Consider the following 24,352-nt stretch of genomic DNA (forward strand, 5'->3'; position numbering starts at 1 on the left):
CTGCCATGTAATGATCAACAGCTCTCAGTCCACTACCATCCACCCAAGCCTGCATTGCTGACTGCCTCTGCTGACAGACATAAGGCTAGTTTGGTGAGGAAGCTCTTCATAACTCTGGAGAGCAAACTAAGTAGCCTACAACATCCACAACAGATTTTACATAGAGAAATAGAATAACCTGGTACTTCCCTTACATCCTGAGCTATCTGGGATAACCTCTGCTTTCAGATCTATGTGCAGACTGTTTCTTGTGTTATGTCCAAGAGAGAAATGTTACTACCTCTTTACCTCTTACAGAATGCAAACTGTCCAGGGACAGGCCATTTTCTGCTGCTAATGAACATCTTCCATCCTTGACTGAACTCATGGGAGCAAAAACATAACCACCCTACCCTGGAGAAGAGGCACTAAAGCTGTTAGTGGTCACTAGTCAGGCAGCCCAAAGCCAGTGTTCCTCACCCTGGACCCATGAGCACAAATCTGCAGAAAACAAGGCAAATGAGTGAGCCTAGCTGCCAAGAAGGGCCACCACTGTTCTGCCAAGCATTTAGAGCCTCTCTTTCAACAATACTGATTAGCACCACCAGCACAAAATCAATATTTACTTGAGAGAAATGCTGGTTGAGAGAAACCCAACAGTGACCTTGGCAGAGGCCACTCCCAAGACATGGGGCAGCATGTCTGTCAGAGGGAGCACACACTGCCTGCTGGAAAGTGCCTGTTAACTCCTCTTTTGTTTGAGACTTCCTACCTTCCAGACATCTGATGCAGTCAGCCCTCAAGGGGCAAAGGTGTTTATTCCAGATGAGTTCATTGCCCTCCCTTGGGACTCAGGCTGTTATCAGTTTTTAGGTCTTTACCTAAAAGGCAACCTTTTTGAGGAGAAAACAAACAAGAGGTGTAGGAGTGAGATGGTGTTATTTTCCTTGGCTGCTTCACTGAATCCATTCAGCCTGCTGCTAAAACTCCCCTGCTTTTCATGTAGGGCAAAAACTCAAGCTCATGTGGAAAATAGTAAGAGGGTGTGAGCTTCCTAGACTCAGCTAGGAGCTATCACCTCCCTGGCTGCTCCTCACAGAGAAGTTGCATTGAGCTTTGGGGTTTGGCCCTGTGTTGCCGCCTCTATCCCATTGCAAAATGTGGCAACTTCAAAGCACAGCTCATTGTATCCACCATGTTCTTTGGTCTAATAAAGAGTTGGAACAGTTTCATGCTAGGGCCTTTTATCTGGGATGAGCCTATTAACTTTCTTCTAGGCTCAACTCAGGGCTTATTTACTTGTTTAACACATGAGACTAGAGAGGATCCCTTGAGTCACTGTATTCAAGTCTCTTGCTTTATGATACTTGACCACCTTGTCCCAGATCTTTATATCACATTCCATCTGACTTCTAGCACATAACCTATAACTTCTTTCTCTCCTTCACAATCTCTTCTACTTCTGTCAATGTTAGTTACAATCCATCGCTCTGCACAAAGGGTCCCTAGACATCCCCAGAGCACCTAAGCAGAATGGCTGTTATTACCTCTCATTCCCACTGGGGAGGATATCAGCTTTCATGCATAAGAGGGAAAAGAATAATTCTATATTTACAGCACTCTTCAGTTCCATGCTGATGTGATAGTGGGTACTGTAAAGCTTGGTAACTGCAGATGATCAAATCCTTTTGGGAACATCACGCACCTGATGTACCCCATTTTCATCCTAGTGTGGTAACAGGGCATTTGCAAGAACAGGTACTGTGGCCCAAGAGCTTCTCAGGCTGCAGGTGAATGGAAGGCATCCTTGTGACAACATGACAAGTCCAGGTGAACCATGACAGAGGAGCAACTTCCTTCCTGCACTTGACAAAAGGGTGTTTCCCAGGAAGACTTCCACATCCATCTGCAAAATCATCCCCATTCTTTTTCCCTTGATGACCTCAGCTTGCTCTTCTTTCTCCTCTGACAGCTTTTCTCTCCAGACACTCTGTTGGAAGCTGATATTTTCTTGAGAAGCCAAATTTCTTCTCAACTGCCTTTGCACTGAAACCAAGATTTGAAGGAGGGGGAGGGAGCAAAGTATGGCACATTCAAGCTATAGTGAAATGACATATTCATCACAGCTAATGGGGGCTCACATGGCACCCCAACTGGATTGCTGCCCCACTGCCCATTTCCCAGCTGACTCTGCTGGAGCTTCCCCCATGTTCCCCTCCCCATGTTTCTGATGGTGTCACTCCAAGCAAAGTGGCTGATCTGATTGGCGAGAGAACATGAGGGGTGTCAGAGAAGGTGCTCACAGACATTTCTTGGCTGCCTCAAGGAAATAAAGGCCATCGCTGAGCCTGTCAAAATGATTAATCGCTTACAGGGAATGGGGGGGAGGAGGGAGAGGGAGGGAAAAGGAACAGGAGAAGGGAGAAGAGAAAGACAGATGGGATGGGGAGAGCTATAAACAAATAGCAAAAGCAGGAGACACAGGATTGCCTCTGTGCTGGGGAGGAATTGGAAGCAAGAGGCCCCAGGCTGTGCTGAACTGGTGGCAGATGAATGGGTCCTTCACAGCCCCCAATTTCACTCAGAGATTCCTTCCTCAGGTGTGCACCACTTCCAAACACAGGCTCAAAGAGCACTAAGGCCTGCTCTACCAGAGCAGTGTCAGCCCAAGTAACATGGCCTTGTGAGGCCTCAGTTCCACAAATCTCAGCAGTTTCCGCAGCTGACAGACCAGAAGTTTATTACCTCAAATGCCAAGCAAGGCCTTGCCTCCAGCTCCACAGCCTGTAGTGGCTGGCATTTCACCCAAATACCCACCAGCACCAGTAATTCTTTGCTGCCAGAAGGATTTTAACCCAATGAAACACGGATGGTTGGGAGCAGCTTCTGAATGTCAGAGGTCCTGGCAGGGGAACTTGCAGCAGAATCAGCCCGTTGCCTGTGGTACTAATCTCTTTCACAGAAACTGCCCCCTTGGATGCTATTATAACCCCAAGTGCCCTCTCTGTGGGCATGGGGACTGTCCTTTTATAGAAGCAAATGATTTGACCTCACCTCTTTAGCTGCTTTCAGCTCAGCTCGAGCCCTCACACAGCTCACTGCATGAGGCCAGCAGTGCTTAAGCAGCTCAAGGGGCACAGAGCATGCAGAAGATCTTGTAACATAGATTACCTACACAGAGGAGAGCTTCCCTTCCTGGCTTCCCCAGAGGTTAAGTCACATCCAAAGGTCCTCCCCATCAAGGTATTCAACAGCAAATCCTGACTATTCAGGAAAAAAACCAAACCTGTCTCAGCTGACACTGAGACAAAAGTCACACTTGTGCTCCTGCCATCCAGTACAGTGACATTTCCTACAGCAAGGGCAATGCCCTGCCACATCAAAGTCTGGGATTGCTCAGGGTTTGCTGCTCAGGGTTTGTTGCAGGTTTTGCTGTGAATTCTGACCCCCACTACCTATTAAACCACAACCTATCTTCCCCCCCTACAAAGAGCATGAGGTACACTCCTTCAGATGTAAACACACATTTAAAATGTTGGTGTGAATGAGAAGCAGCCTTCCTCTTGTGTTCAAGAGGGAACAAAAGTCACTACCTGACCTATCTCCACATCCTAAGCAATGTGACCAGTGATTCTCCTAACTTCTGTCACGATGAGTTCTGGATGAAAGGCCCCATTAGATCCTGTCCTGAGATCTACTGCTTTCTCTTTCATTTGAGTTCCAGTGGTGAACACTAGCCACGGGAAGAGGCTGAAAATCCAAGCTGGTGTCATTTGTCTAAGCTCAGAGCCAGCTGGGAATGAGACAACTTGGCATCAGCTCTCCCCTTTGTATCTGCTTTGATTTCCAGTCACAGAAAGAATAATCACCCTGATGGAGACCTTCACCTCAAGTAAATGACCCAGCCTTGCAAAGATAGGAACTGCCACTGAAATCAATGGATCCAGTAAGCTTAAGTCTTCAGATGAACCAACCAACATTGTATACTCTGCAAATGGTCTGTCATGCCCCCTCCCAGGCTAGAGCTGTTAATTTAATCAGGGGCAATGCCTCTTCATGCAAACTGTACCAAAATGCAACCTGTCAAGACCATGAATGACACCTGTAGGAAAAACAGGTAACATAGATTTCATATGTATGATAATTTGATCAAAGCTCACAAATCCCAAACAAATGCATATAGTGGATTGTGCATGACAGGATGATGAGGTAAGACAGCAAATGACAGACACAGAGAAGTCACCACTGCCTTCTTTTCTTTACCTGTCATGCAGTCCATCAGGTTCCTCCATGCTCTTGTAGAAAATGACATTATCAGGAAAAGAGCCTGAAACTGCTTTCATGTTGCCTATGCTAAGCCTTCTGCATGCCAATCAAGGCCCCTGCCCGCTCTCCTCCACACCACAAACTGCATGCAAGATGTGGAGAAAGGAGACAGAAAACTTAAGACGTTGTTTCTGTGTTTTTTGCTGTCAGTTTGTGGCCAGGCACTGAGATAGAAGCGCAAGGTGTCAGTGGGGGAAGGACTGGTCTCCCAGACATGCTCTCTCCCTTACTAAGTAGGCATCTGAGAATCACTGAACAGGACTAGAAGGATTTTGCCACACTGCTTTCTTCCCCAAGCTTTCCAAGCCAGACATAACCCTCTTTGCTGCTCTGTACCTAGGCAGAGATGGCTCTGTGGAGCAACAGGAGCACTTAGTTATGCATCTTGTGGACTTCACTGTGGCTCTAGTGGCTGCCTCCATTGTTTGTGGGATATTCTCCCCCCCTTCCCTCCTTCTAACAAAGATTCTGATTAATGATCGCTCATTCCTAATTGTCAAATTTCTTTTCCTTCATCCTGTGTCTAATCACCAGTGACAGAAGCCATTACGCAAATGAGAGCAGACGACTTCCCACAACTGTTCTCGTTGGTAAAAGCCTTGTAATTTAAGGCTCTGATTTGTAGAGGAAAGCTGCGTTTCCCCAAGGCGTCCGGGCATCTGTTCCACTTACACTCCAAGAGCCTCGACTTCCGCTCCCTCCCCCCACAATTAGTCCTCTGCTTGCAACAAATATTTGACTTTTCGAGGCAGTAATTAGAACTTACTTTGCATGTGTTTGTCACAGTAACAGCATCTTTCCCTTTCCTTCTAGGCAGCACCAATGCAGAGAAGTGCCCAGGGAAGATGCTGGCTTCAGGGCTTCCAAGGACATTGATGGGAGAGGCACTTTCCAAAACAGGAACAGAAGATGAAGACCAGAAGCAAGAGTGCAAGGAAGCTTCTCACACACATGAGACAGAAATTAATTTCTCTAAGTGTAAAAGCACATGAGCAAAGGCAGTATCTCTGCCCCAGTTGCTGCTCTGCTTCCAGGACTGAGACGATGCATTAACAAAGGCTGCCAGGAGATTGTTGAGACCGTGAGAGCACTACCCCCATTCTAGGGCTTTAAGCACAGTTGGCTGTGTTCAAGGTCAGCTTGATCTTTGATAAGAGCCATTGCAAACAAAAGTCTTGGCCCAGCCTGTCTCTCTCTCTCTCAAGAGCTGCTTTGATGCCAAGGGTGACCCCTTGCCCCCCAGCTGAGTTAAACTGCCCCTGCACTGCAGCTGTGTCTGATACCTCCTCAACCCAGGCCTGATCTTCACCTCTTGGCTTCATCTTGGACCTGATTTATCACTCCAAATTTCCTTAAGCTGAGCATGACCCTGATCAACAAGGGGGTGAACAAGTGGATCAGTTCATAAACCCATGCACTTCTCTTTACACAGGAAAGATCCTGCAGCTATGATTTACAAAGATTAACAATTCTCCTCAGAAGAATCCCGCTTTTTAAGTAATAGGGAAATGAGGGAAAAAAAAAAAAGAAGGTATTAAGGGACCTAAGTTAATAAAAGAAAACAAGAAAAGGACTAAAAGTACAAGTGAAAAATCTTGGCCTCTGACATAGTTTTCAAATGACATGGTTCCCATCCCTCAGTTTCCCCTGCTCTTTGCACAACTAAACATTTCTGAGCTTTGTGATGCCACCTGTACATTATCCAAGAGACACAAGCAGAGCAGAAAGGCTCAGACATAGCAGATCACAAAGTTCAATGGAACAGAAGTAAGGGTGTTCAGAGATGATGATCCCAGCAGGCACAACAGGGAAGGGTGAGCACCCAGAGTAAGACTTCCTGCACTTGGCTTTCCTACTCCCTTCTTCACATTCACCTTGTTCCTCCAAGGATGTGAGGAGAGAATGCCAGTCAGGGTAGCCCAGGCTGAGGCATCGCTCTCTCTCTCTCCACCATGCCAACATCCCTTACCTACTACTCAAATCTTCCCTATTTTACATTTTAGCCATTTGCTCAGAATTAGTTAACATTTCACCAATGGCTAGATCTCATAAAATAACTTGTGTTTACTAGGCAAAGAAGACTCAATCTCCCAAGACTGCTAAAATACAGCACAGGTACACACAGGAAGCTTCCCCCCAAATCTCTGTGATAATTAAGATCATTAGACCTGGTTGTGTAGCTTGCTCCAGCCAGTCAGTGACCAGAGTATGGTGACACCATTCAGGTCAGCAGGGAGGAGAATTTTTCCCTTCCTACCAACACCTGTTGACAGGGTACAAGGATACCATCTTATTCCCAGCTTTTCTTTCAGGCTTATGGAAGTAGTACAGAGAAAATTGTGAAGACACATTAATGCAATTGGTATTGCTGTTTTGAAGGCCACTCTGGAGACCAACAGCCTTCACCAGCAATGAACACAAGTGCAACTGTCAGCCTGAAATTGCTTATACACATATGTCCTTATAGAGTTCTTCTATACAGCCACTCACAAAACAAAAGCCACACCATTCTGTTGTTCAACATTGGTTGTATTTAAGAACTACACTTCAGAAGGTACCATGTGTTTGTCACGCCCCACCCCCTGCACACACACCCCTAGCAGAGAACACACAGCTTCCCAATACCATGGCAAGGGGCATTGAAAGCACAAGGTCAAAAGGAAAGGGGTGGAGGGGGGGGAGTCAGTCCATCAGTGCATTGTAAATGAGCTTTCACAAAGTCAAGTGCAGCAAAACCTGTTCAGACACTTTAAAAGTTAGACCTTTGGCAAATAAAAGAAAAAAAAAAAAAAACAAAACAAAGAGGATCCTAAAAGTTCTCTAAGTACCATTCTCTCTCCACATGGGATATGAATTCCCACCCTGAGCTTCAAGAGTTGATGGTGTCTAACAAGCAGTACTGAAGACTACCATGTGCTGAATAAATAGCACAGAAATGGGATTTAATTTGAACATCTTTCAAAGAAGGGCATGTGCTCAAGGTTCCTGGGAAGGCCTTACTTTTGGCCAGTCAGAAGCTTCTTCCCCAGCTGTCCAAAGGCTGAGCAATGATAAGCATCCAGCTGAGTGACCTTCATCTGGATCTAACCACAGCTCTGGAGCATCTGCAACATGGCAGTCAGACTACTCAGTGACACATATGTCTTAAACAAGGACCTTGTAGCTGCCAATTAAACTTCATTTATTCTGACCAGTAAAGCAGCCAGAAAACTTGCCTCAGGACCTCCTGTTTGAGAAGCCTTTCACTTTTGTGAAAGACAAACCCACTGCAAGTGGTGCATGAGCTGTCCCAGCACGAGATGGGATCTGAGACCAAAGATGGAGCACTTCTCAGGTAGCATGTTAAACTTTTATCAGAACCCTGATAAAAGTCAGGGTTCTGAACCCTGATCAGAACCCACATCAGAGCAAGCCCAGCACAACAGGGAAAACACTAGGAAGTCTCAACAAAACAAATTGTACTCTTTCTGGGATGAGCTATGTGGGCTATGAAACAGCTTCTCCCACCTCTAGCTCTTGGGACCCATTACAACCGCATCAAGAATACAAGACCTTTGCACCACCCCCCAAACCAGGGACAGCAGTGCAGCATACCTCAGGGAATAGAAAGCCAGCTTCCACATGAGCCTAAGGCTCCTGCATGGAAGAGGAGAAGGAGGAAAGCAAAGTTTTTTTTCAGAGTGATTACTGAGGACTCAAACAGAGTCTTATCTGGTTCCTGTGCTCTGGTCTTGCCACTTCCCAGTCTGCCATGTCAAGTCTCGCAACACAAAAAGGATCAAGATAAACTTAATCACACTTAAACAAAAAGCCCTGAACTCTTTCACATGACTGTACAAGGAAGAGAACCACACACTGGCATGGATTTAACTGATGGACAGGAGCCACACAAAATCACACAAACACGCGCACCTGTGCGCAGCCACACACACTTGAGTTCTTGCAGTTTCGGTAAAGATGGCACTTTCCTTTGTTAGTCTGAGGAGCCAGCACCCCTGGTGGGGAGAGGTGATGCTCTGTACCTATCTGACACTGTGTTTTGACAGTTGAGCTCAGCATCCCTTGGAAATTTCATTTTAAAATGTGGCTTAATCATTCAAGAATTGGAGAGTGCCTTGGCATTTATGCATCTCCTTTCATAATGCTACATCCCCTTTTAACCATACTGCAGCTTCAGAAGAGCAGGAAAGAAGCCTTCACTCCCCAGAAAAAGCTGTCAGAAAGGAGATTTTTCTAGACTCATACAAGACAGATGTTATTTGGAAAGCATAGGATTTGGTGCTCACACACTAGATAAATTCATTCTGATCTCTACCCTGTACTACATCCAAAGTGTAGATGTCTTAGGTTGAAGTAACTGAATCATTTTTCCAGTTGTTCAACACACACAGGCCATCTCACATGTTCATTTCCATTAACATACAAAGGTGCCACAGTTGAGCAGGGACAGGTCCTCTAACAACAGAGGACTGTGAAACTTAACATTTTCCACCTTAAATCCACTGCTGGCACCAACACAAACCCAGCCAGGAGGTCCAAACCCCATGAGGCTGAGGAAATAATATTGCTCCTGGTTATCCTCCAAGCTCTTCTTCATATGCCTGAAAATCCTGAAGTACCACATCCGAGTGCCAGAAGCCATGCTCCTTGTTGTGGCAAACAGGGCAGAGGGAAGAAAATAAACAAGTTAGTGAGCATGAATCCAGCTTCCAGTAAGTGCAGACTGTTTCTCGGGAGGTTCAGTTAGATGAGAGTGGAGGATGAATAGGGTACTAATGGTTTTGCAGTTCCAGTAGCCCCTTTATTGTAGTGGGGCCAGGATAGGCCAGGAAACCCAACAGTCTGTTAAGTGCTGCGTGCAATACTAGCGCTCAGTATCTTCCATTGCTTGTGAACAAAGCAGCTCCAACATCCGCCAGGGGCACCAGGCATTAGTCATACCGGCCCTTAATCATCATATTCAACAAGGGACCCACCTGTTCAAAGCAAAAATAGGTCATTAGCCAGGACAGCTACACAGAAATGGCAGTGCAGAGCCTGCTCCCTCTGCATCACAGAGCCCAAGATACACTTAATCACTTCCAGAGTATTTTCTAGAAAGGCACTGTGGCACCCACAAACACATTCTTAAAATACCCTACCAAAACTGCAGGGTTCTCTGTCAACACCAGACTTCAGGTGACACCAAAACATTCAATCCAGAGTGGAAACATGCTTGAAACATTTTCACTTCCCACCCAACATTTGTGATTTCTAAGTAGATGCTATTAAAGGGAGTCAATAGTCATCACAGGTTGCTTTTTTCAGGGCAGAGAAGGAACATTCGCACTCATTGAACCCTCTGTGGTCTCTGTGGTAAGTAAGAAGGGGGGCTGTGACTGATGATTTTGCTAAGGGGTTTTTTCCAGTCAAGACCACTCCCACATCTTAGCACTGCTTAATCAAGGAGGGAGGTTCAGAATGCTATGGCAGTAAAATAATCTCAGGGGAGAGGCTAAAGAAGAGTTTCTGCACAGTGATAAGGATTACAGACCATGAAAATATTTCTATCCGTGACCCGCATTTCCATTTTCAGATGATCAGATCTTCTCTCAGTACCTCAGTCTTTTTAGACTGAGTATCTCAGTCTTTAGTATCTTTATATCTCAGGGGTTTTTTGTTTTTTTTTTATTTACAAGACAGTTAAGATTGCAAAGAATTCAGAGATGAGGAAGACACGTTAAAGATGAAGCACATGACTTAATAGAGGAGATTTCTCTTATTTAAGAGACTTGGATTCAACAGGTGAAACAGGTTCTCTTTTTTTTTTTGTTTTTTGCAAATAATGGGTGTCACTGCTGCACAGAAGGCTAAGGAGTGTCTGGGAACAACACTTTCCTGGAAATGCCCAAAGTCAAAGCACACTTTTTCCCATATACAAGAACAACTACTTCATTGTTTGTGATGGTCCTTTCCAGAATTATGGTTTTAAGAGCTTCCCTTTTTGTAAGCAAATGACCTTCTGAAGACTGCAGGAAGAACCAGCAAAAGAGCAATCTTGCTTTCTCCCACCCTAACTGCAGTACCTAGAGAGTCAAGTAGCTGTCATCTCAAGTTTTGCATTATGGCTTAACAATTTCAACAGCAGTGACCACATGGTTCTTTTCCATACCTCTTGTGGATTTCCTAAGGCTTCTCCCAGCATCTTCTCAATGTTCCTCATTATCGCCACTTTCTGATGAGCCTTTAATGGATACTCAATTCTCTTTGGGGTTGGGGCACCCTGAAATGTCAAAAAGAGCTCATGTGCATGCTTCCTGTATTGGTAGCTTATTCCACCTTCCCCCAGTCACCCAGATCTTCACATACACAACTCTGAAGAGGAAAAAGTAGCTTCCAGAAGCAAATGACTTGTCGCCATGAAGTTCTCATATTGACAATGTGTGCCAATGCATCTCGCTCTGAAAAAAATCCTCTGGGATGGAGCTATCCAAGCTGTGCTTGTACTCACCTTGTACCAGAAGTTCACAGTGATGGTAATCCCCCCATTCAGGAGAGACTCAATGTGGTGCCACCTGTATGAAAATCACATAAAAAAAAAAGAAAAGAAACTATTGCTGTAGCTTACAGTAAAATACCTTGGATGATGAGTTCAGACAGCACCAGACAAGCCTTGCTCTATACCTCCTGCATCAAGACCTCAAAACTTCTGGAAAGTTCTCCTTATTTAAATATAGATCCTTTTCTCACACATGTTAATGAGCACATGTACAATTAATGTGGTGTCAGGGAGAATTACTATTCCCATCCAACAGACAAGACTAATAAGTATACTGGCCCAAGATACCAAAGAAAATATCACAGTTGCTGGAGAAATAAAAACAAAATACTTTTAAGAGCCAGCCCAACACTAAGTAGAAAACATTTTAAACCTCTGGTTTTTTATCACAGTGCAGTCCTGCCATCCTTCTTACCAGTACATAGGTATGTACAGCACATCCCCAGGACCCACCACCGTCTCATAGCCAACCACATTCCGGAAGTTTGGAAACTTCTCATAGTCAGGATTGTCAAAGTCCACCTAATAGAAGAAAACATTAAGAAACTCAGAAAAACTTCCTGCAATGACAGTCCTCATTATTGGCTCTCACTGTCAAATCATCCTGGTCTTCCTTACATGGTTTTTACATTTCCATTTGTATCTTAACTTCATTGTGAGGTCCTACAGTACCCTCCAAGTATCATATAGGAAGGATGTAGGGTCATGTAGGAATCTTGCAATTTGTCTGTCAGCAAATTTGTTTGACCAAGTGATCAATGAAACAGAACAGAGAAGGTAGCACCTGCAGCCCCATTGTGCTATCAGTAAGAGGGTTTTTATGGCCCTAGTACTTGCAAGTAAGGACCAGACACAAACAGAAAACCACCAGTCCTTCCAACAATGCATTCCCCACTTGACAAGTCTGAATGGAGGTTTTGCAAAAGCTCAGTAAGTGGTTTGCAGCTTTAACTCCAGTGCAGCTTCCTCCCACCTATCTTTACAAATGCCCATTTTTGGCATGGAGCAGACAACAGATCTGCTACTCTCACCTGGCTCTGTCTGTCGCATGGATGGTGCACAGGATAAGGGTAGAGGCATTCAAACTGATCAGGAGGAAACAGGATACACCTCTTGTAACCCTTAATCTGAGCAAAAAAGTTCTGTTGCTCGTCATAATGAGCTGGTGTCACATTCCCTACACAGAGAGAAAAGATAATCAAGACACTCTCATGTACAGGTATGAAAGAGAAACAAGTTATATTCCTTGCTAAAGACAGAAAATGTGCTCCCACATATTCAGAAACTAAAGGACAATAGGAATGTTACAAACTGATCACTCCATCAGTCAGCCTTATTGAGCAGTTGCTACTCCATTTCCATTCTAAATCCATACTCAGCAACTTTGGCTCTACAGGATTAGGATTTCCAGCTTGTTTCAATGAACAGCAGATGCTAAATGTTGATGGGAAGCTTTTTCATGAAACAGTTTGTTTAAATGACAGGTTGTTTAACAGACTGTCAAAGATTATGAGTCTACTGAAAAGGAGCTCAATGGTGGGATTTGAAAAAAAGTCCTTGAAGGTTTTTTTTGCAAGAAAACAAGTTAACACTCTTCGTCACTGGAGCTCCCAATAGCACCCACTCAAGTCTGTCTTGACTATTGCCACTAGATCTTAAATTTAATCAAATCTTCAAATACAATAGGGTGTGTTGTACCCCTCATATCTGTTTTTCAGGCTGTTTGCCAATTCAGGTATTACTCTCTTGACCTGCAAGAATTAAGGTAACAGTTAACCCTGTAACTTCATTAAATAGATCATATGATCACTTGCTGCTCCAAAGACATTCCTTTTTTCTAGCACATGCTGGTTCAAGACAATTCCTTGGTTCTTGTGCATAACCTGTTAGTAGGATTGTAGTGGTTATATGGCCTGTAAGGAAGTGTTGGTCCACTGATTTTATATTATGTTATCTCAGCTAGTAAAAAAAGTGGCAAACACAAACTACTGTAGGTTGAGTATGACTTGGTGCAAATGGGAAAAAAACATCCAAGGTGTGTAAATAAACAATTATAATTGGCTATGTTTGCCACATTGATTACAGGCCCTCACACTTCACAGAATGATGTACATTTCTTGCCCAGTTATGAGATTGCTTTCTAAAAGAGCGTTCTCCTTGTCAACAACCTAGTGATACTTGTGTCTTCCAAGGCACCTGCCTCTAAGTCAGGCTCCACATGAACTTGGAATTCTATTCTATCCAGATAGTTTTAGAATTTTCCCATCTTTAAGTTTCCCACTGTCCTCTAGTCTTTCAAGAAAAAAAAAAAATCAGGTCTTAATTCAAAAATGAATTCCTCCTCACAGTGTACTAGCTCAAATAAGAAAAAAGGCTTCACAAAATAATCAGATCTCCTCCTGGGCAGATATTGGACATACTCAGAAAAGCCCAGAAGTCTAAGACTGTTCAACTTGCCAACCTTTCTGCATTCTGAATTTGCAGGCTTCAAGCTTTTTAAATCTACAGTGCCTGAAGCATGAAAACAGTAAACAGATCCCAGGATATGATTAGCAGTTACTGGAAACACAGTCCCACCATCATCACCCAGAGCCTTTCCATGAGCACATGACATTCAGACATTCACAGTACATCCCTGGCAAAATACAGACTATTCCTTTCCTTGCTTCCTCTTTATAATCCAAGTTAAGGTGTGACAACAGTCTCCTCCCAATGCAGAGCCTTAAAGTACCTCCCCTGAAGGAACACACAGAAACTAGGGGCAAATCCATTTGACAGACCTTCTGGAACTGAAATACACAACTGCTGATGTAATCTTCTCTCCTTCTACTCCAATCTGAGGAAGCTATTTACCTTCCATGCCAATAAGAAGCAAGTTAGAAGTCAGTTGACCCCAGCCACGCTTCCCTTGCTGCTTGTTAATCCAGTTCCAGTTGAAGCCAAGGAAATCCACCACAATCTTCCTTCCAACTGTATCATTCAGTGTTTGCTGTAGATATAGCCTGGATTGTCCAAGAGAGAAGGCAGAAATCAAGAATTAAGCTTTGTCCTGAACACGACATACTCTGTCTCTTCAGAAAGATTTCAAAACAGAGAAGCAGTTCCTTGAGATTGTTCTATCACTACACAGTTTCAACACCTGTGGAAGGAAACAGTTTCAAAAAGTCCCCCAACTTTTCTGTAAGTTTCCCAATATAGAAGAGAACAGATCTCAATTCAACTTGAACAATTACAAAGGAAAAACATAATTTTAAGGAAGGGCAACCCTCTTGCAGGGCAGGAGGAGGAAACTCTAACCAGACCAGCCATTATCAAATAGCAAATCTGTTCATGTCTAATCCCTAGATGAATGCCATCCCTCTAATACACCTGCAATATAAGTTACTTCTTCTAGCAGAACTACATGAGGGAAAGAGAGGGCTCAGGAGACCCTGCACATTTCAGTATCAAGTTACTTAATGCCATGTTTACATTTAAACATAAATGATCAGAGGAATCAAACATCTGTACCAACAATCACAGTATTACAGACTGTTGTCTGCAATGCTGGAAAAAACCACATTTTTAAGGACTGCCTTCTCTCTTGGAAAAAGTACAACCAAAGGTGAGAAAGAAAAGAAAGGCACAGATGACAAGAGGGCATGGGTACAGTGTTGCTTCCAATGAAGACACAATCAAGCATTTTAATTGTGGGGGCTGTGGCTGAAAATACTAAGGGTTTAAGTTCAGCTACTGATAGGTATATTTTATGTCCACTTGAAGCTCCTCTCAGTAACTCACAGCTCTATTAGTGGCACAGGCCATCACCACAAGTACACAGCACATGCACAGCCTGGCCTCATATATCCCAAAAAGGGTTAGCTCCAGATGCCTTGGGATTCTGTGGGAAAACTTAAATGTCATAGCCTGTACCTTTTCATTAGACAACAAGCTTCTCTACCAATACCACAGTCTGCCAAAAAAAAGTAAAGCTTAATTCTTTCTCTATACAAACCCTGCCTCACACAGAGCAGGAAAAAAGTAAATAAACTGCCACAGCCAGTGTGAACAGTTTGTTTGGTATGATTTTCTAATAAGGTAACAAGGCTGCTGTCAACTAGAAGCCCTGCGGAAAAGTAGGATTATTAAAAAGAAACAAAAAGATCAAAAAGTTCAAGACATTTTATTCATCAACTCCCACTGAACAGAAACTTAGCTCCTGCCTAGGTCTAAAGAAACAGAGAAACTTCCACACTCCACGTATCACTTACCTCTCAGCACTCCCTTTTTGTTGTATTTCTTTGAGTCTGTCCACAAACTCGGCAAACTTCATTTCTTCCCTGCTTGACTTGGGTTTGAAGTTCTTAAAATTGGCCATTTTCTTCTCATCATAGTACAAAAACTTGTGTGTGCTGGCGCTATACACTGAGAAGTCCCCATTTCCAATGTTTTCCTGGAGGTAGTCCAGGTCCCATTTCAGAGCAGGATAAACCAGATTCGTATCTGTCAGCACCACTGGCTCCTGGAGAGAAATAGGAAGTTTATTGATTCAAAGACCTCTTGAACTTAAGACCAAGCACATTCATTACTGCACCCACAAAAACTCCCTTTCAACTGAGCAATTGGAAAAGGCATTTGAAGTAATCACATACCTTGTTCTGGGAAGAAAACCAAGCAAGACACGATAGGTTTTAAGAAAGTGGTGGCCTGGGGTTACAGTAAGCTCCTAGTAGCAATGGGACAGATTGCACTACCTACTTAGCCAATCTCTATTAGCGAGGTTAGACAAACACTAGCTGGCAACACTTCTGGGCCTGCTTGGTCCTGCCACGTAGCCAGGAGACACAGTAAATTCCGGCTGGTCACTTCCAGCCTCAGCTGTGTAGGGGTAAATGCCAGCAGAAAGATCCCTCTGAATCCAGAATCAGAACTCATCTCTTTTCTCAGAGGACTGCAAATAACCAGCCATCAAAAAACTGACCATCTCTTCTACAGCAAAAAAGGAACCATTACAAAAGGAAGACAGAGGGCAGTGCCTATCTCCTCATCTACCAGTAGTAAGCAACCTAACCAAGGCAGTGCTGTGTTCCCAAGCTGTGCATACACAACTTCCCTTCTTGCATACTTTCCTTAAAAAAACCAACTACCAAACTTACCAAAATGAGACTGAGCTGGTACAGAACCAATGCAAGAGCCACCACTGCAAAGGAACCTTTACATCTGTGGTCGCTCGTACTTAGAAAACAACCAATACGTCCCCAGGGTTTTACACAACCTTCGCACAACTTCCATCCCGACAACAAAGGGAATAAAACAAACGTTTCCCGCGAATTTCACAGTTCAACACTGCAGCACCGAAGAAAAATGTCCATTACGGCAGAGAGGAACGGGACAGCAGCTACAACGGAGCTCGCGCGGTGCCCCGGACGGACAGGGCCGGGATGAGGAGGTGACTGCGCCCGGGACCTCCCTCACCTCATTCTCGATGAGCTCCTCGGCGCGGGGGTCGCTGTGGCTGAGCCGCGGGATGGGCCGCGTCTCGAAGGAGTAGCGGCGGAACTGGGAGTCGCTCCAACCGGGCCCTGCCGCCACCGCCGGGCCCTCCCGGCAGCCCGCCGCCGCCGAGGAGGAACAGGAGGAAGAAGAGGAAGAAGAGGAAGATGAGGAAGATGAGGAGGAGGAGGAGGAGGACGAGGCCGCCGCCATCGCCGCCTCCACCGGAGAACCCGTACCAAGGAAGGCGGAAGCGGAACTACGCACCCATGGCAACGCCGGAAGCGGAGGGCGAAGGCGGAGGGCAGAGGACCATAGAGAGGGGGGGGAGCGGGAGCGGCGGCGGCAGCGCCCCCGCGCGGGCGGAGGCTGCAGGGGAGCTCCTTCCCGCTGTCGCTTCCCAAGGCTCGCGGACACCCCGGGAGCTGGGAGCAGCGGCAGGGGAAGAGCCGCCGCAGGAAGCAGAAAGAAAGGATCGCCTGTGCAGCCTCGCTGCCGAGCCCCGGGCCGCCTTCAGCCGGCTGCCCCTTCCCCTCAGAGGCGGCGGAGAGGGCACAAGAGCTGCCCCTTGAGCATTTCCATTGCCCTGATGGAAACAGCACTGCCCGCTGCCTCGGTGTGCCGAGAAGAAATGTACCGCGGGGATACGCACCTGAAAACGAGAAGGTTAATTAACACTTGCTACCAAAAAATAATAATAATAAATAAATAATAAATAAATAAATAAATAAAGCACTGCCTGGTGCAACTAACACCCAGCCTGTGACGGCGAGTACATCATTTTAGCAGGATTTCATGAGCTGTGTGACTGCAGCTGGAGCTGTTGAATTATTTTCTTATTATATGTTTATTATGTGAGACAAACTCTACATTTGGCTTTTAATCTGCAAACAGCAAGAATGATGATCGCTGTTTCCCAAGAATGCGCGCCACATTAGGCATCAGCTCTGGAGAAAATTTTGATCTCTGGCATTCAGTGGTTTTCATCTTACAGTAGCTGGGATTTGTTCTGCCTGCACAGAACTTTGCCTTTTTCGTGACAATAATGCAATTTATCTTTGTCCTTCCAAAATTTATTAATATACTTAGTTTATAGGAAAATTAATGGCCTCTCACCTTTTAAATCTACAGCATTTCTGCTGTACAGGTTAACAACATTTTTTACAGTGTATTGGGTATATTTGAAACATAGCTGTGGAAAAGTCAAACATAATTCAGAAAATAAATACCCAGCAGTGAAGAGCTGATGGAAGAGGTAGCTGACCACAATCCAAGGCTGCAGTGAGGCCTGAGCCCAAGTCAACGGGAGCCACGGTCCCCACTTCCAGCGCTGCGCTGCTGTCTGCGCTGTGAACTCCAGAAGTGGGACAGGTACCAAATAATGCTCCATGGAAAACAGCAGCAAGCATCCACACTGGAAGGTTGGGCTCTGAGTTAATAACCTCATTAGATAACTGGGTAACTTCACTGCATACTCGTTTGTAAGGGAGTTGGCTGAATTAAGATACCATCCCTAAAATGACATCAATAGGCCTTTCTTTGGGATAAGAGAAAGGATGCTGTTCTTCATCAGCCACAAAGTCTCCATCTCAGGCATGCTGTATCTCAGATATGTTTTTGTGGTTCATCACTATCTTCATTCTGTTATTAGGTTTAAAATTAATGTTGTTATTAGAAGGAATGGCTTTAATGACAAATTGTCTGTGATAGTTTTTGAGCAGCAAAGGTTTATAATGTTAATCGTTACAGAGACATTACCCATTATGGCTGATGTGAATAACTGAAGGAAAATGAGTTCAACTACCACAGAGTTTACATAATGAAGTAAACTGCAAAATCCTTTAATGTTCATATTGATTTTATTTACAATAATACATTGCTTACATTTGAAGAATCACATTCCTAAATTAACATGCCATTTCTGCTGTCCACCTTCCCCTGGCTCCATGGAGATAAGACGATTACATTTGGGTATTGACTTTAATAATATTGATACTGATACGAAAAAAGACGATTTGCATAACGCCGCGGGGCACGGCATCGATCCGATTGAGCATCGATCCGGCTGCCCTGCAAGAGGCTCCCCGCGTCTGGAAGCCAGTTCCTGCCATAAATTCCCATTGGCCCGCCTCAGACGATGACAGACAGACCAAAACATCGCAGTGATGCCTTTTCCGTCCATTAACCTCGTGTCATTACTACGGCACCAGCGGCCGATTAACGCCGGGGCCGGTACCGGTACCGGCACCAGAGGCAGCCCCGGGCTGGCCCCGCCCCCTCGCCGGCCCCGCCCCCGCTCCGCCCCTTGCCGCCGGCCCCGCCCCTTGCCGCCGGCCCCGCCCCTTGCCTCCGGCCCCGCCCCGCTGCTCAGTTCCTCCGGCGGCCGCGACTGCGCCTGCGCGCTGGGGGCGATGGCGGCGGGCGCTCTCCGCGGTGTCCTCTGGCCCCGGGCGGCCGCTGGGCTGAGGGCGGCCCGGGCCGCCTTGGCGGCGCCTTCGGGGGCGCGGGCGGGTGAGCGGGAAGGCGGAGGCTGGAGCGAGGGGCCGGGGTGTCTGGGGCGGCGGGCCGGTGGTTGCGGGGTCGGGGCGGGAGGGCGGCGCGACCTCCCCGGCCTGGTTGCGGCTGCCGGCGGAGCCCGTACCCACTCTGCCGCGTTGCTCTCCCGCAGCCTCGGAGATGTCCAAGGACATGATGCCCGGGCCGTACCCGCGGACTCCGGAGGAGCGGGCAGCCGCTGCGAAGAAGTACAACATGCGGGTGGAGGACTATCAGCCCTACCCCGACGACGGCTTAGGGTGAGCTGGCTGGTGCCGTTGTTCCGCAGCCGGGAGCCGGCCGGGGCCAGCAGCTCTTGGCTTTGTGTGGATGTGCTGTAGGCCGGTAGTCCCTGGCGAATGCCTGGCTTTGCTGTACTGTGAGCTTTGAAGACACTTCAGTGTTTTAAAATAGAAACGAATGGATGAGTTAGAGGCCTGTGTGAATAAAATGCAAGAGACTTCATGAGAGAAACTTGAAAGGGTTCATAAGCTGTTGTATTGCAAGACTAAGTGGGATGAACTGAAAGTCATGTCTAGAATAAAGGTTTGAGGAGATGTTTGAATGTTGGAAAATACTTCAACATGTGGCAAGATAATTAGGGTTCCATATTTTAGTTAAGCTTGCATTTTCTGTCTTCTAGTAGAGCCCAATAAGGCCAGTTTGGGGAATGCCATTTGTTATAGTGACTGGTATCAAGGTAGTTTTAATGCATTTTGAAATTGTGTGTGCATAAAAGCTATAAAAACAAATCAGTACTTAATTCTATTTCCTTAGACCTGTATTATACTGTCTCTGACAAATTCTATCTGAATGAGTACAGATTTCTTTATGTTTGGTCTTTTGTTTGTTTCTCATAGGTATGGTGACTATCCCATGCTACCTAATAAGTCTCAATACGAGAGAGACCCCTGGTACCAGTGGGACCAGCCAGACATGAGGCATAACTGGGGAGAGCCGGTAGGAACGCCAGTCCCACTTCTCAAGTTGTTCAGCAGTGCTCTTGTTACTGAATTCTAACATGTGCCTCTTGTTAGTGCTTTGTGTTGAATCCTTTGTGTAGTTTCATCACCAGTGCAGGTGTGTGTTGCTTGTGCAAGCAGGGACAATCCGTTCAAGGCAAAGTGACCATCTGGATAAATACTGTGAAGATGCTGAGGACAGTTAACTTATTAAATATGAGAATGGAGACTTCTCAAACTTAACTTTCCCTGCAGGAGTAATTTTATTTTCCTCATCAGACCCAGTACAGGAGCCTGGTTCAAAATTGTTTAGCAAAGAAGCCACTGTTTGAATAAAGTCATTTTAGTGCAATGGAAGTAGCTACTGTTGCTTTATTACTGCAGGGCTTTTTTTGATAATAAGGATGTTCTCTCTAAAGAAGTTTGCAACATGTCCTTAAGACAAATATGAATAGGTTATCTATGTTAGCTTTGAAAATCTAAGCTACTCAATTTCCTTGCAGGAGTAGCTTTTCTCTTAGTGCATGTTTTTTTTGTGAATGACTGCAATCTGACTGCAGTTACTGAGCTTGGTAATTGTCTTGTAATCTCTTACTAAAAGCAAGATTTCATCTAAGTATATGTGCTTAATATATCATAGTAAAACTATGTCAGAGCATTTCAGCATGTGTACCACAGCAAAGTGCATGTTGTAATGACTGTAAAGGCACATGAAAAAAACCCATCTTGATTTTGCGTTGTAGTGCTTCCTGCAGGAAGGCTTGTGTACAAGCTCTTGCATGTGGTGTTGGCAGTCAGGAACAAAGAGGACTATATATACTGGTGTATTTCCAGGTGTCAGCAGATGTCTCTGTTTAGACAGCTTTAATTTCTGCTCATTCTGGCTCTGGGTTTGATAGGAGATGGCTCTGGGGGAACTAGAGCTGGGAATCTGGAAGCTGTACTTGAGCTACAAATTAGTAAGTTCTCTGCATTTATTAATGTGAAAGGAGACTATAGGCAGACCATGCGTGAGACTTCCCTATTTATACTTCAGGGCATTAGCTTGCTACCAGCCTTGCCCTTGTCCTGGAGTAACAACAGCAGGTCCTCTCCCTGTTTTGAGGGACCAGCTTCCAAGTGTCAGGTAGTTGCTTCTTTGTTTGAAGTAGCACTACTTCTTCTTGGGTATGTGACTGAGCTTCCATTAATGTGGGTTCCAGTTTATACCATGTCTTTCCAATGGTCCTGGGGAACAAAACTGAGGTGGAATGATTATGCATAGAAATAAAAACTGCTGCTATCCTGTATTTAAGCATGTTGTGTGGTATAAGCATAGGATGAAATGAAAATAAAGAGTTTTACTGTAAGCAACAGTTTGTTGTGACTGTAGGTAAACAGTGTACCTCCTCTGTGGCTTTATCTGTACATTTGAGGTGGAGATGAAACAGCTTCTGGCAGTGTTGTGAATGCTGTAATGTGCTGCTTCCCTTGAGAAAAGTGGCTTGACCACTTTATAAATGTGCAATTGTTTTCCTTTGTTCTTTAGATGCACTGGGACTTTGACATGTACATTCGGAACCGGGTTGATACCTCCCCCACTGTCGTTCCCTGGCACACCATGAGCAAACACTTCTTTATCTTTTTGAGCACAATGCTGATCATGTTTGTTCTTGGAGAGATCTACCCATCCTACAGGCCTGTGGTGAGTGAAACCTAAGGGTAAAGGGAGGAAAAGTAGCTGTATTTCTTCTCATTGCCAATGCCTGTAAGAGTGGTTTTGCTGAAAATGAGTGATGTGTGTGAATGCCAAACTGCTGCTGGCAGTGGATGGGTCAAGCGATGTCCTGTGGCCTCATCTAGTCTGAATTGTTCTCTTGACTGGTCTGGCTCAACTCACAGATGCTGCTTCATAGTGATCAGTCCCTGTTCACAGGGAACTAATTTGAACTATGCTTCTTACAGTATCCCATCTTTGCTCTAGGCACTCTCCTTCCTTGTGTGGGCATCTACTCAAGTGAGATGCTTTAACTCTTCTCTTGCCCTTGTGTTTTTAATTATATCTAATGAACTATATCATTTGGGCAATGTACTCTTGAAAACTGTCTGAATACACAATCAGCTTTTGCAATAAATTATCCTCATGCTGTGAGATAAACTGTTGATTAAGATTAAAAGCATTGATGTTTCTGTTAAAAAAAATAATTTATGCAAGGAATCCCCTATTTCTGAATTTACTTTCTTCATACTCTAATATTCTAGCTGAAGCACGTAAGAAACAGAAATTTAGGTCATAAATTACAAGCTTTCATTTGGGTGGGGGTGGGATGGGATGAGACATTTTCCTCTTACCCGTTAATTTGTTTGGTGAATGTGGTGAATTTGTCACTCTTTGTCTCTCCTTGTAGGGACCGAAGCAATATCCCTTCAATGACCTGTATCTGGAGAGAGGAGGAGACCCCAATAAAAAGCCACCAACAGTGATACACTATGAAATTTGAAAGTTGAACAAGTGCTACATTTCCATCAGTTCTGCTGGGGAAGGAATCTTCTCTAGTTCACTTGCATATGTTAACACTTGTTCTTTAATGTCCAGTTGCTAACTGCAGTGAAATATATCAATGACACCTACTGTGTTAGTTGTCTTCTGTTGGTTTGAGAAGGCTGAATTATAGCTAATGAAATGAACTTTGCCATTTTTCTAAATGGGATAGTACCTGTGGGGCAAAGTTAAGATTGTAGAGCTAGGACTGCTGGTCATTTATGTATCTTGTGCACAAACATTCCTCACCTCTGCCTGTTTATGTAGGCAGTACTGCTTGTGGCCAAGGCATTTATTGCAGGTGCTGCTGGGAGTTGGAGTGTCACTGTATACTGTAAAATGACAGAAACAGATTGGCAAATGCCAGTCGTTGGGAGCCTTGCACTGTGTTTGCCCTTACTGGGAGTTGACTTTGATCTCTTCCAGGTATAGATGCCCTCTCAAGTGAAGTTTGTACAACCAGTAGGAAGGACTTGTGAGGCACAGAGCCTTGCAGTGTGTAGCTTGAAGCTGACAGCAGAGCTGTGTGGACAGCAGTGGTATGAAAAGGCTAATGAGCAAGTTCAGCTCTGGCCAGGTCTGCTTTGGTCCAAGTGCACATAATAGTTCCTTTATGGCCTGAGTTCATCCACCTGGCCTGGAATTATATCTGACCCATGAAATCTGCCTTTTTTGCTACAAACCACTCGTCTTAAACCTTTATAGCTTCAGGAACAGTTTGTTTGGAAAAGTTAGGCATTAGGGTCCTGAATTTGTCCAGCTCCACTTTAACATAAGGGTTTCTTCCTCTTGTGGCTGGAGTAGACAGTGTCTTTAGTACTGATTTACAGTGGATCTTCTCTCAACTCTGCCGTGCTATGCCTTAACCCCGCTGTTTAGTTGCAGGACTGGGTGATCACAGAATGCTGAGGGCTTGGGCCACTCTAGATGCTTCCTATAAATTGAATGCTGTGCTATGCTCTCAACACCCTGTCACAGCTCATAGTTTTGTGCTTTAAGAGAAGCAGGTGTATAAAGACAGTGATTCATGGTTTTTCCATCTATACAGATTTTAAACCCCAAATTCTAAAGGGAGTGTTAGCGTGGTTTTTGTGTAGGGGTTTCTATAAGGATATATGTTAAAGGGAATTATGGGATTGAATTCTAGGACATAGTTTTATTTACACCTAAATATCTGTAACTCCTTTGGAGGTGCTGAACAATCAACATTCCTCATAGCTTTTGTAAGCTGTCACCTTCACATTACAGAAATGCTTGCTTTTAAATGATAGTGATGTTTTATCCTAGAGGGGTTTTCAAGTGTTTTTTTAAACATAAAACTGAATTCTGTTTTGCAGGGTAAAACACTTCTTAGGGATACTTGAGTTGATAGTTACCATTCCACAGCACTTACATGAGAGCACTATATAAGAGTCTTCAAGTAAAATGAAGGTGATGAGAGCAGTAATAGGAAGCCTGCTTGGTGTGTGACAGTGTAGTACTTGCACTGGGGCAGGGCTGGCCCCATCCAGCTCATTGTGCAGTGTCCCAGTGCTGTTTGCTGCTGCCCGGCACTGGGACTTCCAATCCCAGTTTGTTCTAAACAGTAGCTTAATTAGGGTTTTCATCATGAGCGTGGCATAATGCGTTGGGCAGATATGGCTCAGAAATCCTAAAAAATACGGTTTGTAATGTAGGTAAATTTTTCTTCTTGGAGCGATGTAAGGGAAGAAGGCCTCGGTCCTTCTGCATATTTTTTCCTGGCAATTAAAATACTTTTAGAAAAATACATTCCTTTCCATTCTGCACGCCCTCAGGATGCTTTACATTTGTAGCTAAGGTAGAGTTCTGAGGGCGATCATGGCAGGCGCAGCAAGGCCCGGCTCCAGCAGCGGTGTCCTTGGCCTCCGGCGTGAGCCATCCTGGGGCGGCGGACGGAGCCGATTCAGGTGTCTCACAGCGGCTGAAGCGGCTCGGGAGCGCCGGGCCCAGCAGCGGCCCGGGCCGGGCGGAGCGGGGCCGGGTTCCGGGGCGGGCCCC

The 24,352-nt window shown here is 45.0% G+C and overlaps 2 protein-coding genes across 2 annotated transcripts; one reads left to right on the forward strand and one right to left on the reverse strand.

Moving 5' to 3' along the window:
- Window positions 1-6,813: 6,813 nt before the first annotated feature.
- On the reverse strand, window positions 6,814-16,574 carry HIF1AN (hypoxia inducible factor 1 subunit alpha inhibitor). The gene is made up of 8 exons (XM_015633673.3): window positions 16,298-16,574; window positions 15,094-15,344; window positions 13,697-13,845; window positions 11,875-12,020; window positions 11,259-11,365; window positions 10,796-10,859; window positions 10,457-10,567; window positions 6,814-9,281 (listed from the first exon to the last, which is right to left on the reverse strand). Exons 1-8 carry the CDS (start codon window positions 16,526-16,528, stop codon window positions 9,237-9,239), a joined length of 1,104 nt encoding a protein of 367 aa, XP_015489159.1. The 5' UTR covers window positions 16,529-16,574; the 3' UTR covers window positions 6,814-9,236.
- A 2,137-nt stretch (window positions 16,575-18,711) lies between these two features.
- On the forward strand, window positions 18,712-22,423 carry NDUFB8 (NADH:ubiquinone oxidoreductase subunit B8). Its single transcript, XM_015632391.2, has 5 exons — window positions 18,712-18,826; window positions 18,984-19,110; window positions 19,711-19,810; window positions 21,341-21,496; window positions 22,200-22,423. The coding sequence occupies exons 1-5, from the start codon at window positions 18,727-18,729 to the stop codon at window positions 22,290-22,292; spliced, it is 576 nt and encodes a 191-aa protein (XP_015487877.1). The 5' UTR covers window positions 18,712-18,726; the 3' UTR covers window positions 22,293-22,423.
- Window positions 22,424-24,352: the final 1,929 nt, after the last annotated feature.

Source organism: Parus major, chromosome 6 (assembly GCF_001522545.3).
Source record: "Parus major isolate Abel chromosome 6, Parus_major1.1, whole genome shotgun sequence".
In the NCBI taxonomy this organism is placed as follows: Eukaryota; Metazoa; Chordata; class Aves; order Passeriformes; family Paridae; genus Parus; species Parus major.